Consider the following 16,711-nt stretch of genomic DNA (forward strand, 5'->3'; position numbering starts at 1 on the left):
AAAATCCCACAGGTCTAAATGATAACAAGCCTGAGAGTAACCATCTAAGTCATTTATTTAGAACTATTAAAAAAAAAAAAAAAGACACTGTGTGCTCCATTAGCACAGACGTAGAGTCCAAAGGAGAGGACCTGATGGACTCAGAGTATTATTCTGGGAAGAATCCCAATATTATATGAGTTGTAGGCTCACTGTTTAAAAAGGCATTTTGATAAATGCTCCAGAGAAGGGCAGCTAGGATGTTGAGGGTGAAAAGAGTTATTAAAGATGCAAAAGGGCCTTTTAAACAATATTCCAGTACTTGACGGACTGTATTATGCAAAAGCATGTACACTTTTCTTCTATTTGAAAAGGAACTTTTTAACAATAGATTGCCTCAGTCAGATTTCCTAAAACAAAGCATGGAAGACAACTTAGGGGAAGTGCCCTGGCTCTAAGAGTGAGAGCCAGACTTGATGTCCTGTGAGGTCCTTCCCAACTTAGAGATGCCAGGATTCCCATGTCACAGATTAAGGATGTTGATGCCTCTTGAGAGCAGCACAATACTGGGTTCTTTGAAGAGCTCCGTTTGCTGTACAGCTCATAGGTTTTCTAAGAATCGGATTTATTTCCAGCAAAACCACCCATACACATTATTGGTTGGCAAATACTGCTGCACAACCACCAGCCACTAATGCCCAATGACATAGGATAGTAAACATTTATTTATGCCTTTAAGTCTGTTGGGCATCCGGGCAGTTCTGCTACTCTGGGCTGGGCACAGTGAATCTCAGCTGCACTGCGTGCAGGAAGCCACAAGCTAGTTGGCTGGGGCCACACAACACTCTTCTGTCTGTGCCTTGTCCTTTGGCATGCTAGCCAGTATCAGAGACGGGGGGAGAGGGAGAGGTGGGTGTGTGGGGGGGGGGGGGGGAGAGAGAGAGTGTGTGTGTGTGTGAGAGAGAGAGAGAGAAGCATGCAAGGTCCTTTGAGTCATAGACTTGGACCTGGCAATGGTCACTTCCACCACATCCCAATGGCCAAAACAAGTTCCAAGATCAATCCAGATTCAAAGGGTAGGAAAACAAATTCCACTTCTTAAATGGAGGAGCTACAAAGTCACACTGCAAGAAGGTGAGGACACAGAGATGAAACATGGAGCTGTTTTCCATTCAGTCTGTCACACTGATAGGAATTTATAAGGAAAAGTGTTTTACTTGCGTTGTCTTGTTTTTTGATTAACGTGATTGTTTGAGGCCATGGTCTCTGCTTGTAGAAGTGTCAACTTTCTAGCATTGCAGTCATAACTCTTGGCATGTTTTGACTTTGTTGTGTGCAGAGTCTTCTCAGCTATTGTCTTTGGTGCCATGGCAGTGGGACAGGTTAGTTCATTTGCTCCTGACTACGCCAAAGCCAAAGTGTCGGCAGCCCATGTCATCATGATCATTGAAAAGACCCCTCAGATTGACAGCTACAGCACCGTGGGCTTAAAGCCGGTCAGTTTGATGTTTTCATTATATGATCTGCTCCTAACTGATGAATGAGAGTATTTTAAGAGGAAGTTTAATAAAATCTGTGCTTTTAATTTGCTGGTAATAAAATGAAACTTTCTAGGTCATGGCTTCATTTTAATAAATGCTGATAATACATGGTAACATCTAGTACTTTTGTGTAACAAAGCCACAGGAATATAGAAATACTGCCCACTTTATACACAAATCCTGTGTTTTGGGTTTTTAATTAATTTTTTTTCTTTTTGCTTTTTGATGCCATACCCTAGGTATATGGAGATTCCCAGGCTAGGGGTCGAATCAGAGCTACAGCTGCCGGCCTATGCCACAGCCACAGCAACGCCAGCTCCAAGCCACAGGATCCATCTGCAACCTACACCACAGGTCACACCAACGCTGGATCGTTAACCCACTGAGCAAGGCCAGGAATCGAACCCGCAACCTCATGGTTCCTAATCGGATCCATTTCCGCTGTGCCACAACGGGAACTCCTAGTCAGGTTTTATGTGTAGGTAACTCTGAGGAGAACAGATTTGAGTGATCACATGTGTATTGTGTTAAAGAGACATGCTATTGAAACACTGTTCCTTTAATTAGCAGAGGCAAACTATTATATATAGAATGGATAAACAATAAGATGCTATTTATATCACAGAGGACTATATCCAATATCCTGTAGTAAATCATAGTCAAAAAACATGGAAAAGAATATGTGTATAACTAAATCACATTGCTGTACAGCAGAAATTAACACATTGTAAATCAACTGTACTTTAATAAAATAAAGAAACACTGACCCTTTTAGATCTTAGGTATTATATTCATTTGAGTAGTTACAAACGAAACCTGATTTTAATACAGGTTCACTACCTTCCGACACCTGGAGTAGAGAGGTTTGGCTATAAAATGAGCTTTTAGGATTGCAGCAATCCAAATTACTGCTATTCTGATTTTAGAATACAGTGGAAGGAAATCTGACATTTAATGAAGTCATGTTCAACTACCCCACTCGACCAGACATCCCAGTGCTTCAGGGGCTGAGCCTGGAGGTGAAGAAGGGCCAGACCCTGGCCTTGGTGGGCAGCAGCGGCTGTGGGAAGAGCACGGTGGTCCAGCTCCTGGAGCGGTTCTACGACCCCTTGGCTGGAAAAGTGGTGAGAACACCTTCTTTTTCAGCTCTTTTCAAGTTTTTTGTCTATAGGCCTGGGTGTATTTAATTCTCATGGATAAGCCCTGGTTTTGCAAACCTTTCAGCAATGGTTGATATCCTAGCTTTGGTCTCTGCATTGTGTCCACTGCCCCAGCCAATTTCTCCTGCCTTTCTCTCAACACTGCTCCTCTCCCCTGCTCTGCAAGCAGCTGTTTTACATCCTAACCTCTTTCCCTTGATTGGGTCTCAGTTGTCATGAGAAGATCCAGGAAAAATCAGTCACCAGAAAGACAGAGGAGAGGTACAGAGAGAGACAAACAGGATGGGAGCCAGGGATGGGAAGGGTTTCAGCAAGAACATGGTCAGCAATGGCAAGTGCCATGGAGAGATGGGGTGAGATGAATGCTGAAAAGACATGGTAGGAGTTGGCAGTTAATGGGCTGCTTTCTGACCTCTTCAATTTTTCTCAGTGAAGTGGTGGTGGTAGAAAACAGTTGAGAGTGGCAGAGGTGTGGTTAGCAGGGGAAATGGAGACTAAATGAGAAAATCAAAGGAGGAGTTCCCTGGTGGTGCAGCAGGTTAAGTAAGGATCCAGCATTGTCACTGTAGTGGCTCAAGTTGGTTCAGTTTCTGGCCCAAGAATTTCCACAAGCCATAATCGTGGTTAAAAAAAAAAAAATCAAAGCAAAATAAGAATGAAGAGGCAGAGCCCAGGGAAAATTTTGCAGATGGGGGATCTCACACATTTTTATGGTTGAGGATAAGATAAAACCACTGATGGAGAGCCAACAGTGAAATATTTTCTAAGGAAAAATAAGTGAGATCGACACCTTTGGGAAGCAGATAAAGAACATGGAGAGATTCTCTTTTTTTCTTGAAGTATAAGTGAAGGGTCAAATTAATTTTTGAAGCGTTCAGTAAACCTTCAGTGAGTGCCTGCCATGGATTGGCTTAGGTACTAGGAATGAAATAGGAGTCTTGAAGGGAGTAGTGAAATTTTAATGGAGACTAGGAAGAGAATCAAATTGGGTTTTGTTGTTGTTTCGTTTTTGGTTTTTTAGGGATACACTTGCTTCATATGGAAGTTCCCAGGCTAAGGATTAAATTGGAGCTGTAGCCACCAGCCTGTGCCACAGCCATAGCAACATAGGATCTGAGCTGCGTCTGCCACCTGTACCACAGCTCATGGCAATGCTGGGTCCTTAATGCACTGAGCAAGGCCAGGGGTCAAATCCGTGTTCTCATGGATACTAGTCAGGTTCATTACAGCTCAGCCATGGTGGGAACTCCAGGAATCAAATTGGGAAGGAATAGAATTTAGAGCCAAATATTTTCATTATGTCAGCATTGAGTTAAGGGTTGTACTCAGAAGTGATATTCAAAATATTCAACCACTGGAATGGCATGGGCCCTGCCCAACCAGAATGGACACCTGCTTTGTACAGTAGGATTGATGCCCACCAGCTCCACATGGGTCCTTAATGCATTGATGATTGAGGTGAAAATAGAATTTTCAACCTGTATTCCAAGGCTGTTTTTGCTTCCCCACAGTAATCACAGTTATTGTGAATATTTTGTATTGTATTCAAAGACAGTTATGCCTTCACTCAGTCCGTTCTTTCACTGTTACATTAGCTTTGTTCTTTACCTTCATTCCTTATTTTAATTACCTTGCTTTATATTTTCTGTGAATTCTGGTTTTATGCTTCATTTTTGTGGTTAGAATTTGGATAAAGAACCCTCGGTAAAGACCTTGCTGACAAATGAAGCAGTCAGAGGAGGAAATGTTAGCTCTCAGACACTGATCATGGTCCTTAAGAAACATTTTTTTTTTTCCCTTTTTTGTCAGCACTCACAGCATGCAGAAGTTCCTGGGCCAGGGATTGAACCCATGTTACAGCAATGATAATGCTGGATCCTTAACCCACTGTGCCCCTGGGGAATTCCTTAACAGTCATTTATTAAACAGTTTTTTTTCTTTCTTTCTTTTTAGGGCTGCACCTATGGTAAATGGAAATTCCCAGGCTAGGGTTCAAATCAGAGCTACAGCTGCTGGCCTACAGCACAGGCACAGCAATGCAGCATCTAAGCCTTGTCTGTGACCTACACCACAGCTTATGGCAACCTGCATCCTTAACCCACTGAGTGAGGCCAGGGATAGAACCAGCATCCTCATGGATACCTAGTTGGGTTTATAACCTGCTGAGTCACAATGGGAACTCTCAAACAGTGTTTTAAATGTTGAGTTCTAATGAGTTTTAGAAGCTGGAGTCTTCCCTCAAAATTTTAACTGAAGAGAGGGGACATAGCCTTCCATAAGTTATATTAAAACAGACAGACCTAATGTTGGTTCTTAAGGGTATAAGGTGAGCAGTCAAGACATTGTTTGATGAAAGAGAGAAGGCCGGCTGCAGCTGATGAGTGATTTTTTTTTTTTTTCCAATGCAGCATAAGGCCTATTTGGATGAAATAGCAGATTTAATTAGAGTAGCAGTTCTCAAACTTTTTTGATTATAACCCACATAGGAAAGACAAAAAAATTACCTGCCTTCACCCCTGCCCCCTGCACTCATAGTCAGGTTAGTGGAAAAAAACCTGGGTTATATCAAAGTTTTGGAGTTGAAAACAATAATAATGGCAAAGAGTACAATAATTAGACAAGAAGAAAGCAAAGGAATTAATGGGTATTCTCCATGTATAAAAACACAAGGAGGCACAATGGACCTAAAATCGTGAAACTTCTCAATTATGGTTCACCGTAGGAAGGAGAAACTGCTCTGGGTACTTCATACAGATACCTGTTTAATAAGGGGAATTAGGTACCTACTAAATCAGAGGGGAAGTAAAAAGGAAAAGTGCTCCTAGACATTCACTCCAGCGCTGCAGCTGGGATCCTGTGGCCAGAAAGTTGTAAGAAATTATCCCATTGTCACAGCTGCTCCAAATCTGAAAGCACAGGGCCAGAATCTGGCTGATGCAACAACTCCCATCTGCTGAAACACGTGTATTGGCTAACCACAGCTTCTGTCTCCCAGATTTTGCACAGTGCATCTCACTGGTAGAACCTTAGTTATTCCAGAACCAGAAGGGGGTCTGGGAGATAATTTTTTAGTGTTCCAGTCCTTTGATACCTGAAAGGCAGACATGGGAGAATGTGGAAATGAATGCTGAGTACTTAGGGCAGTAACTATCTCAAGACCACGCTGGCCATGCCCTGAAAACAAAACATCCTCAACCGTTGCAGGAATCCGGTGATTCACTCCTCTGCATTTGCACCAGAGCTTTGAAATACTGGCAACTGCTGCGTAGCAGCCAGGCTTCTAAGTGGAAGTGTCCTCAATAAACACTAGTAAATGGGACAAGTTTTGTTTATGAACATCAATTAACGACCCTTAACCCTGTTAGTAGATTACCAGTGATGAGTTCTTATTGCCACAAAAAAAATGAGTCTGTGGATTTGAGCAGTATTTGATCATAAGAGCTGAAGCAGGGACTTGACCCTGAGGTCAGGAAATCCTCATGACCATCAGTGAGCCTCGAATCACACTCTGAGAAATACTAACTTAAGCCATGGTTCTCAAACCATGTGCATCAGAATGACTCAGAGAGTTACTAAAGCCCACAGCCACCCTGGCTTATTCGAGAAGGTTAGGGCCTAGCCTTTTCATTTTCATAATTTTCCCAGGTAATTCTCGAGCCAGCCATGGTTTGAGAACCACTGAACTGGCAAGTTCGAAATGTTTAGATCAAACTGTAAAGAGTCTTGGAGCTACAAAATTGTTCAGAGTGGAGATGCCAAGCTGTGTGGGCCCAAAGGCTATACACTTTCTGGGACACTACTTAAAAGAATACAAAGTTAAGAATAAAAAATTAGTTATGAAAGTGAAGATTTACTTAAAAGGAAAAAAAAAATCACAACAAAATATTGAAGCCCTAAGGAATCTGGTACCTCATAAATGCTTACCCAAGAGTTTTCTGACTGCAGCCCAGCCTCCCTTCCACCCAGAACACTGTTCAGTTCCCAGCATTTACCTGCAATTGAGGGTCACTGAAGCTTAAGTTCATTAACTTGGCTGAGACACCCTCTGGTTGAGGTTCCCCTGACCTTTCTTTTCTCCCCTTGCCAGCCCACCCTACCTACCACTGCCAGAGTCCTTTCTGTAGAGGGTGCAGTTAGAAGCCTGGTGTGTGGGTATTACCCACTGGGTGCCTGGGCTAAGATGGGAGCTTTCCTCTTTTGAGGCAAGACAGAAAATATCTTTCAATTCTGAGATGCTCGTGTTGCCAAAACCCAACCTGTGGCACATGGATCTGATCTGAACTCCCTCAGTAACTAAATGTGACCTTATGCAAGTGACTTAACTCTGCTCATGTCCTCATCTATAAAATGGGGACTAAAAACCACACCTGCCTCACAGGTGTTTGTTGTGAAGATTAAATAAGAGAGTGCATGAAGCATACTTATCACAGGACCTAGATTATAGTCAGTGCTGATTTTTTTTATTTTTCCTTTTATGGCCATTGCATGGCATGTGGAGTTCCCGGGCCAGGGATCAGATCCAAGCCGTAGGTTTAACCTTCACCTCAGCTGAGGCAATGTCAGATCCTTAACGTAACTGTGCCGGTCTAGGAATCAAACCTGCGATCCAGAGACACTGACGATCCCATTGCGCCACAGTGGCAACTCATCAATGCTCGATATTATATCTATGGGTTATTTCAAAGTAAGTAGCAGCCTAATGCATACTTAACATTTGATCGTTTGCATTATTGAAAGCAGGCAGTAGATTTAACTGCGTAAACAGAGGCAGCTCATCGTTTTGTTGTTGTTACTGTTCACCATTTTAATTTGGCCTTTCATTGCTACAGCCCACAGGTTACTTTCCCTTACATCTTTACTGAAACAAGTATCTTTTGAGGAGTATTCACTGAGAGTTCCTTGGTCCTCCCTCAGACCCATCACCCATTCCTCAGCCACAGAAGCTCTCTGACTTCATCGGGCTCCTAAACAACTTTTCCCTCAGGAATAGGGGTTTTAAAGTGTTTGCAATTGCTGTGCATGGTGTGGGCATAAGGAGGTCCAGGAGTCTCACTGTATTCAGTGTGATGGAGAAACCCATTAAAACTTGCTGAGCCCAGTCACATTTGTCTGATTACATTAGACAGTGCCTATTCTTCTCCCAGGGGAGTAAGCATGGGAAAAAAATAATTTTTTTTGAACTGCACTTTCTTTCCTCAGATTTTGATTTTCAAGCACAGTGTTCCATCTAACAAGACCTGCCGTTTTGCTACAACCTTGTATAGTTTTTCTGCGTCTCTTCACCCTCTACTTTTCACCTTCACTTAACACTGGGAGGAGCGTAGATGATGGAAGGGTCTCCATGGCACCTGGGCTTGGTACTAATAAGGTCATGGCTGTGTTTTCCATCCATCCTTGCACCTGCCAGCTTCTCAAACAGAAGCTATACTTCTCGCAGCAATTCGTACCCTACTCCTGGCCAGCCGTCTCCGAGAGGCATCCAGCCAGGCACATGGGATTCAAAAGATATATGTAGTTCCGAATATCCTCATCACCACTACTAGAAAAGCTCAAAGCGGAGTCACTGATTTCTTCTGCACTGGGGATGAACAGTTCTCTCACTTGTGCCAGGGATCTCTTGCAGAGCAGATCTTAGGGGCAAACTCATCTGCATCATAGATGAGGATTTTTATCTGCAAGGCTGTAAGAGGCACTCCCCAGGCTTTTGCAGGATAATCTGGGGTGTCAGGTCACTAGAGTGAGGGCAGCCTCTCCCTCCTACTCCTTTGCCTCAGGATTATACATTTCCCCATCCTTTCATCCACCGAGGCATCTGTCTATATGCTGTAGTTCCAAGTACATCACACACACACACACACACACACACACACACAGTTCCAAACTGCTGACTGTCCTTTACATGCTCTGTGCCCAGCACTGTGCTAAGCGGGGTCCATACATGATTTCCTTTAATCCTCCATTCTGTGGGTTTAGGAATTATCATCATTCCCATTTTACCCACAGGGAAACTAAGAGGAATTAATTCACCTTCCTAGGGTGAACACCCCTTTAATGATATTGCTGCCACCCTTCCACACTCACTTCTGTTTCATTAAACGGCTGCATTCCATTCCTCAAAAACCTGATCCTAACAGGTCAGATCAGAAGCATGACCTGCAAACCTAGTATGTGGTCATAGCAGTTAGTTATTTCCAGTGTGTAGTCATGGCCACTTTTCCTGTGCAAGAGTAATACATAAGGATCAAGATGCGGGGCTACACCCAGGAAATAGAATGCATTTTTATTAGCTTCCTGTGGCTGCAGTAACTTCAGTGGAGTAAAAGAACATAATAAGTTCTGGAGGTCAGATAGCTAGAGTAGATCTCTGTTAGCGAAAGTCAAGGTGTCAGCAGGGCTGAGATCTTTCCAGAGGCTCGAGGGGAGGATTTGCTCTCACATCTCATAGCGTGTGGCCCCTCCCTCCATCTTCAACACCAGCAATGTTCGTAAGTCTTTTTCATATTGTACCACTGCCATATACACATTTCTGCCCCCTCTTCTGGAGTTAAGGACCCTTATGGTTATGTTGAGTCTACTTGGATCCTTATTTTGAAGTCAGCAGCTGAGTAACTGTAGACCTTAATTCCCTCTTGCTACATGGACAACATTCACAGGTTTCATGGGTTAGAACATGGATATCTGAGGTGAGGGGGATCATTATTACGCCTACCACAGGCCTATGTCAGCAACCAGGGTTAAAACAGACGAAACACGGGAATTTCCTGGTGGCCTCGAGGTTTAGGATCTGACATTGTTATTGGTGTGGCTCGTTTTCACAGCACTGGTGCAAGCTCAGTCCCTGGCCCAGGAACTTCTGCATGTTTCAGGCACAGCCAAAAAAAAACCCCACAAACAATAATAACAACAGCAAACCCAGAAGAAATGCGACAGTTCCTCAAAGCCTATAATTAAGTCCTTATTCAATTAATCTTGACAATCCCAGCTAAAAACAACAACAAAATGTCTTGTAATCATTTAAATTTTTTTTTTCTTTTTTACTGCCATACCTGTAGCGTATGGAAGTTCTCAGACCAGGGGTCAAGTTGGAGCTACAGCTTCTGGCCTATGCCACAGCCATGGCAACACTTGATTCGAGCTCTATGACCTACCCTGCAGCATGTGGCGACTCTGGATCCTTAACCCACTGAGCGAGGCCAGGCATCAATCCCGCATCCTCACAGAGACAACCTTGGGTCCTTAACCCACTGATCCACAAAGGGAGCTCCTCACTTGGCAATTTTAATGTATGGAATAGTAATATTAATTTTGCTGAACTCTGAATGTGCTGGTCCTGAAGTGGCTCTGCGAATGCTTGATTTCAGCTAATTGACGGCAAGGAGATTAAAGAACTGAACGTCCAGTGGCTCCGAGCACACATGGGCATCGTGTCCCAGGAGCCCATCCTGTTTGACTGCAGCATTGCTGAGAATATTGCCTATGGGGACAACAGCCGGGTCGTGTCCCAGGAGGAGATCGTGCAGGCGGCCAAGGAGGCCAACATCCACCCCTTCATCGAGACACTGCCTGATGTAAGTCTCTCTGCAAATGAGGTGCTTAGGAGCCTGTGGCAGCCTCGCCACTGGGCTGACTCTCATGGGTTGGTTCCCAATGGTGAAGAGAAATGGGCAACCAGAACCCACACCCAGCTGTACACGGGCATCTGGCCACACTTCCTGCCCCCACTCGATGTCACTCGATGTACCTGCTCACCGACTGACTCTCCCTGGGAGCAGCCTGACCCATGTCAGTCCATACGTGTGGGAGGCCTTTCCCTCCCAGGCTGAGTGTGGGGCCCACAGAAGCAGGGGTGGCCCTCCCTCCCCACCGCTCTGCCAGCCTTCCTTCCTTCCCTCTGTCTCCTTGCAACTCCCCCCAGCCTCAGCTTCCCTCTGTGGCTCAGGCCAGGGAACAGGACCCATGCCAGAAGGAAGGCTCTCTGAGTACGGCTGAGCCATTGGAGTGACTGTGGTGTTGTGTCATCTCTTGCCCTCTTACACATTTCATGGGCCCCAAGCTCTGCTTTTGGGGTGGATCAGTGAAACCTTCCCTGGGCTTTGGTCCCACAGATGCCCTCTGAATTCCTTCTTGGAAGTTAGATAAATGGGAACTTTCCCACTCTCATGAGTCTATAGGTCCAATTTTTTTTCCCCATGCCTGTGGCATGTGGAAGTTCCTGGGCCAGGGATCAAACCTGCAGCACAGCAGTGGCAACGACAGATCCCTTAACCTGCTGGGCCCCCAGGAAACTCCTCATAGAAACTGCGTTTCTGAAGTGCATGTAGCCCTCACTTATTCACCCTGCCCCCAGTATCACTAGTTATGTTCTCTACTCTAAGGAAGAGCCCTCTAAAAAATAAAACTCAGAAGCCTCAAACCAGCAGAGAAGTGAAGGATGGCAGTGCGTTATGGCCACATCCCTCTCCCAAGATGTGCTTTTCTAGAGGCTCTTGTTTGGATAACTGATGTCACCCCATCACAGGCCCCAAGAAGAGGCTTTGTCACCTCCCCTCCTTTAACCATCTAGTCCGACTGTGAATAACTGGCCCTTCCCAGGATGGGACATTTAAAGCGTATAACTTTAATCCCCTTTACTAATGACGAAGTCAGTGTTCCCAAAGTCTGGGTGCTGATCAGCACATCGGCATCACCTGGGAACCTGTGAGAATGCAGATTTCCAGGCCCTATCCCACACCTGCTGATCAGAAACTTGAAGGTAGGGGTCTAGCAATCAGTGTTTTATTTATTTATTATTTGGCTGTGCCCATGGCATGCACAATTTCCTGGGCCAGGGACTGAACCTGTGCCACAGCAGTGATCCAAGCCATAGCAGTGACCATGCTGGATCCTTAATGCATTCAGCTACCAGGGAACTCTTGGCAATCTGTGTTTTAGTAGCCTGCCTGATGCTGATGCAAGTGAAGTCTGAGAACCACTGGACTAGGGGTTAACACAGATAAATAGAGAGTAAGTGTTATCTAGCTTAGATATACACCTTGTGTTAGTCTACCACAGGACCCCAGCTCTCTGGGCTCTGTCACACAGCACCACTGTAGACACCGTGATTCATTTCCTCAGTGTCTAGGCATGGAAAGGGAAGGCAAAATCCTTGAAGTCCTATTTTCTGTCTCAGGGCCCATTTCTTCCCTGGAGTGGTTTGTACTAGGATTTACATCCCGCTGCAGGGGCTGGTCTAGTTGCCTCCTCTCAGGATTACAGCCCTGCCTTTACCTGCCTCACGAGGATCCATATGGTAGCAGTGCAGCCTGGCAGCCCCTGCACGTGCATAGGACATGCTTTGGTGCTCCCTGGCAGCTGCAGTGCTGGGGCAGGCCTATCCCAGGCTTATGCTGGCACCTCCCCTGGGGCTCCTTCCTTCCATCTGTAGGTGGAGACCTCTGTGCTGAGTGCTATAGAACTAGGGTTGCCACAAATACCAAGTAAATTGGAGTTTCTGTTATGCAGAGTTCTTGGATCCATCCATGACCCTGAGCACTGGTTAAGGATCCAGCATTGCCGCAGCTGTGGCATAGGTCTCAGCTTTGGCTCATATTTGTTCCCTGGCCTGGGAACTCCATATGCCATGGCGTGGCCAGAAAAAGGAAAAAAAAAAAAAGAGAGAGAGAAAAAGAAGAAATAGGCAACCCTACGTAGAACATGTATTCTAAAGTCAAACTCTAGGAATTCCTATTGTCGCTCAGTGAGTTAAAAACCCAACATAGTGTCCATGAAGATGCAGGTTCGATCCCTGACCTCACTCAGTGGGTTAAAGATCTGGTGTTGCCATGAGCTGCGACAGAGGTTGCAGACTCAGCTCAGATCTGGTGGCCGTGGTCTAGGCCACAGCTGCAGCTCCAATTCCCCCACTAGCCTGGAAACTTCCATATGCCCCAAGTGTGGCCCTAAAAAGACAAAAAAATAAAACAAAAAATAAAAATAAGAAAGAAAAAAAAGTCAAACTCTGGATGTCAGAATCAGAGCCCACAGTTTTTAAAATTGCAGCCTGACAAGGATCTGAAAATTAGAAAATAGTATTGGTTTCTAGGTTATACTTCCCATTTCTGCTTTCCCCTATTTAACCTTGTTAACTCCTGTCCTCATCAGTATGTTGAATACTTAGTAACACTTATCTACTGTGGGAAACACTATGTGAAAATAGAGTTCAGGGGAAGGCTATAAACAAAAATAAATCAGGAGATTTCAGCTTTTCAAGTTACATATCAAAACAGAATTCCTTAGCATCCATTAAGATTTCCAAGCTTTGGAAGTAGTTTTATTAAAACTAACATCAGGAGTTCCCGTCGTGGCGCAGTGGTTAACGAATCCGACTAGGAACCATGAGGTTGCGGGTTCGGTCCCTGCCCTTGCTCAGTGGGTTAACGATCCGGCGTTGCCATGAGCTGTGGTGTAGGTTGCAGACACGGCTCGGATCCCGCGTTGCTGTGGCTCTGTCGTAGGCCGGCGGCAACAGCTCCGATTCAACCCCTAGCCTGGGAACCTCCATATGCTGCGGGGGCGGCCCAAGAAATAGCAACAACAACAACAACAAAAAAGACAAAAAAAACCAAAAAAACAAAAAAAACAAAAACCTAACATCAAAACGTTATTTAGCATCCCAAGAATTGCTTCCCTTCCTCACTTTAAAATAATGCAAAGAGCGTCACCTGCTGGTTATAAATAAAATGATCTTCCATTATTTTACTGTTAAAATCAAATTTCCTTCGTCCTACCAATCTTTTTCCCAAATGTAATACAAACAGAAGGTTGGAAGAGACTAGCATTGCAACAGTGTCCTCATCATAAAAAATGTTGCCTTGTTTACACTAAAATGTAACTTTTAAGACCCAAATGTCTGTGTTCAAGAAGAGAGGTCAATTCTGCCATTTAGAGCTTTGTTTTTATTGTTTAACTGTCTATGGACTCATTCTTAGCTTTTGAACCTAAACTTTTTTGTGTACATGGAAGTGGTTAGAACTTCACCAGTTCTACTTTTCATAATAACTAAACCCTCTTTACAGAAATATAACACCAGAGTGGGAGACAAAGGAACGCAGCTCTCTGGGGGCCAGAAACAGCGCATTGCAATAGCTCGTGCCCTTGTCAGACGGCCTCGTATTTTGCTTCTGGATGAAGCTACATCTGCTCTGGATACAGAAAGTGAAAAGGTAAGCATTTGAATTGGACACTTTCCTACTTGAATTTGTTCTTAAAATGTATGCTTCTGTCTTCCACAGTAGAGAACAGAATTCAGCCAGATGTGTTGATTATTGCTTTGGGGGGAAGCTCAACACTTTGTGTAGCCGTCCTTCAAGAGAACTGTGATGAAGCAAGGCAGATTAGTCTAATGGCACTTGGGCTCCAAAAAACAGCCCTGGATCACTTTGTGGTGACCTAAGAAGCTGCATTCAGGAGGCACAGTCTCATTTCCAGTGGTAGCGCCTCCTGAGTCACTATATAAAGAAGTAGAAGCCCAGTGCAGTGTTATAAGCTGACTCTACCTTAAGGTAAATATTATCAATCGCTTTCAATCTGAGAAAAAGTTGAGTAGTCTGGTATCTGAAAGACAAACTCATTCTGAATTTTTTTTTAATCTTCAAAATATCAAAATTCAGGGAAACTGTGTTTGGCCTATGCTCAGTCCTCTTGGATAGACCTGAAGGAGGCTGCATGGCCAGCATACTGCTAGATGCCTTTAAATGACTGGATGGGCTGTATTTACTGTCATAACTTTGAGAAGAAATAACTCCTGCTGGAGAACTAATCCAAACAAGAATTCGGTATTCTGAAATGACAGAACCCTTGCTTTGTAGAATCTATCCATACCCACTGACACTACTGTTAAAGAAGCACTTACTGTTGCAGAAATGAATTGTGAGGATTGTGATGGAGAAGGATTTAAAGGGAGAGTACTATTATGATCAGAGTCAATTCATGTGATAACTGAACAGGTTGTCCAAGAAGCCCTGGACAAAGCCAGAGAAGGCCGCACCTGCATCGTGATCGCTCACCGCCTGTCCACCATCCAGAATGCAGACTTGATCGTGGTGATTCAGAATGGTAAAGTCCGGGAGCATGGCACACACCAGCAACTGCTGGCACAGAAAGGCATCTATTTCTCCATGGTCAGCGTCCAGGCTGGAGCAAAGCGCTCATCAACTGTGACCATGTGAATTGTTATATGTTGTCTAATATTTGTGTTAAAATCTGGGCATTTAATCAAAATTTTAAAAGTGAATTGGAAAAACTTTCTGTGAGTTACTTGTTTAACATTTCCTGCTACCATTGAAGATCATTCCACCAAGTTCAGATTCTTCAGAGACTTTATAATTGAAGGAAAAGAAATAAATATCATCAAGTGGAGTAACATAATGGCTTTAATTGCATTATAAAATTAATAGAATAATTCAAAGTAGATTTGTTAATAAAGTTTATAATTTTTATTTATATTTTCTTATTCACACTGTAACTGACTACTTGCTAAAAGATTAAAAGTAGCAAAAAGTACTGAATGTTTGCATAAAGTACCCATAATAAAACTAAACTTTTATATGACTTGAGTCATCTTGTCTAAAATGCCTGTAAATATATCTTCTCCCAGTTGGATTATTGAATATCATTTTTGCACTTAAAAAAAAGACTTCTTTAAAAACTCCCATTAATTTTTGTGTGAATGGTTAACCAGTATAATAATGATATTATAAATGTCTTTTCATATTAGGTCCTACAAATATGTCTGGTTTCATTCTTCTGGACCTGTTCCTGCTGATTCTTCCATTTCACATTGTGCTGGCTCTCAAACCATCCTCATAAATTAATTCAAGATTTTAGGGGCAGAGGATGTACAGTTACGAAGTGTATACCCTGGTGTACATGGAATATTTTGCATTGATCTTATAAAGGGCCCTTACCAGATTTTAATATTTTTTTGCGCTTTTAAAAATACAATAGTTCTTTTTATGTTTTGGTAATGAATCACTTTCCCCAGAAATTGGTCTCTTCCAAAGTTGATCCCTCTGGTGGCAGATGTTTAAAATGTGCCATAAGTTTAAATACATCATCAGGAAAACATGATGATGAAAAGGGAAAATAGCACCAAAAAATAATGCTCTGGCTACAAAAAGACAAGCTAAAAAGCATATAAACATTATTGAAAGTCACAAACTGGGAGCAGTGTTTTTTATATTTATTATTAACAGCTGGTATCCTTAATATATAAAGAAATTTAAAAGGAAAAAATACCATCATCTCCAAGGAAAAAGAGACAGAGCACATGGTCCAGTAATTCCAAAAGAAGAAACATAAGAAGGAAAACACACCCTCTCAAACACATTAAAAGCAACAAACCCTTGAGGAGTAACATCACCCTCATGGCAGAATAAGGCAACCCTCCTCTTCCCCTCAACAACTGTAATGTGGAATTGCAGCCATAGACAAAGGAGCCTTTCAGGGAGCTGGGGGACCCAGCACCACTTGCCAAGGAACCTGAGAAGAGTTTTGCTTCCCTGTGGTTCCATCGACTAGTTGGGATACTGATCTTAGACCTGGCTGTAGACCCTATAGCGGATTGTGAACTGGCTCCCGCCCTCTTGGCCTTGGTCCAGGAACCCCAGGAAAACATTATCACAGAAAATCCCCTACAGACGAGAGAGTCTTTGTACAAGTCCAGGTTTCCAGAAGAAAAGTTCCAGGATACCTTTGGAGCAAAAAAAACTACAAGTTTGGATGCATTGGGAGGGTGTGAGGAACAGCTTGACCTGAGATACTCCATCCTTCCCCCAAGGTGACACAGCTTAGGGCCAAGAGAGATCTCATCCCATGATTGCTCTCTGGGGAAGTGAGAGCTTGTGACTGACACCTGGCTTCCCTATCTGTGTGGGAGGCTGCCAAAGAAGCTCATTTCTCTCCCCATCCACAGTATTGAATATGAGCTACACGACTGGGAGGCAGGAAGAGATGGAGAATGGCAGATAGCTCTCAGTGAGGGCATAAAGGGAC

The 16,711-nt window shown here is 43.7% G+C and overlaps 1 protein-coding gene across 2 annotated transcripts in view; it reads left to right on the top strand.

Annotated features, from left to right (window-relative positions):
- Positions 1 to 15,230, top strand: part of LOC125111160 (ATP-dependent translocase ABCB1) — a 92,590-nt gene extending 77,360 nt beyond the window's left edge. Inside the window, exons 24-28 of one of the 2 annotated variants that reach the window (XM_047752999.1) lie at positions 1,319 to 1,475; positions 2,447 to 2,644; positions 10,042 to 10,248; positions 13,735 to 13,881; positions 14,665 to 15,230. In XM_047752999.1, coding sequence (XP_047608955.1) covers positions 1,319 to 1,475; positions 2,447 to 2,644; positions 10,042 to 10,248; positions 13,735 to 13,881; positions 14,665 to 14,886 — 931 coding nt within the window. In that variant the 3' untranslated portion in view covers positions 14,887 to 15,230. The remainder of the gene's footprint in view (positions 1 to 1,318; positions 1,476 to 2,446; positions 2,645 to 10,041; positions 10,249 to 13,734; positions 13,882 to 14,664) is intronic. The other variant, XM_047753000.1, reaches the window with a different exon arrangement.
- The last annotated feature ends 1,481 nt before the right edge of the window (positions 15,231 to 16,711 follow it).

This window comes from Phacochoerus africanus, chromosome 11, assembly GCF_016906955.1.
Source record: "Phacochoerus africanus isolate WHEZ1 chromosome 11, ROS_Pafr_v1, whole genome shotgun sequence".
NCBI lineage: Eukaryota > Metazoa > Chordata > Mammalia > Artiodactyla > Suidae > Phacochoerus > Phacochoerus africanus.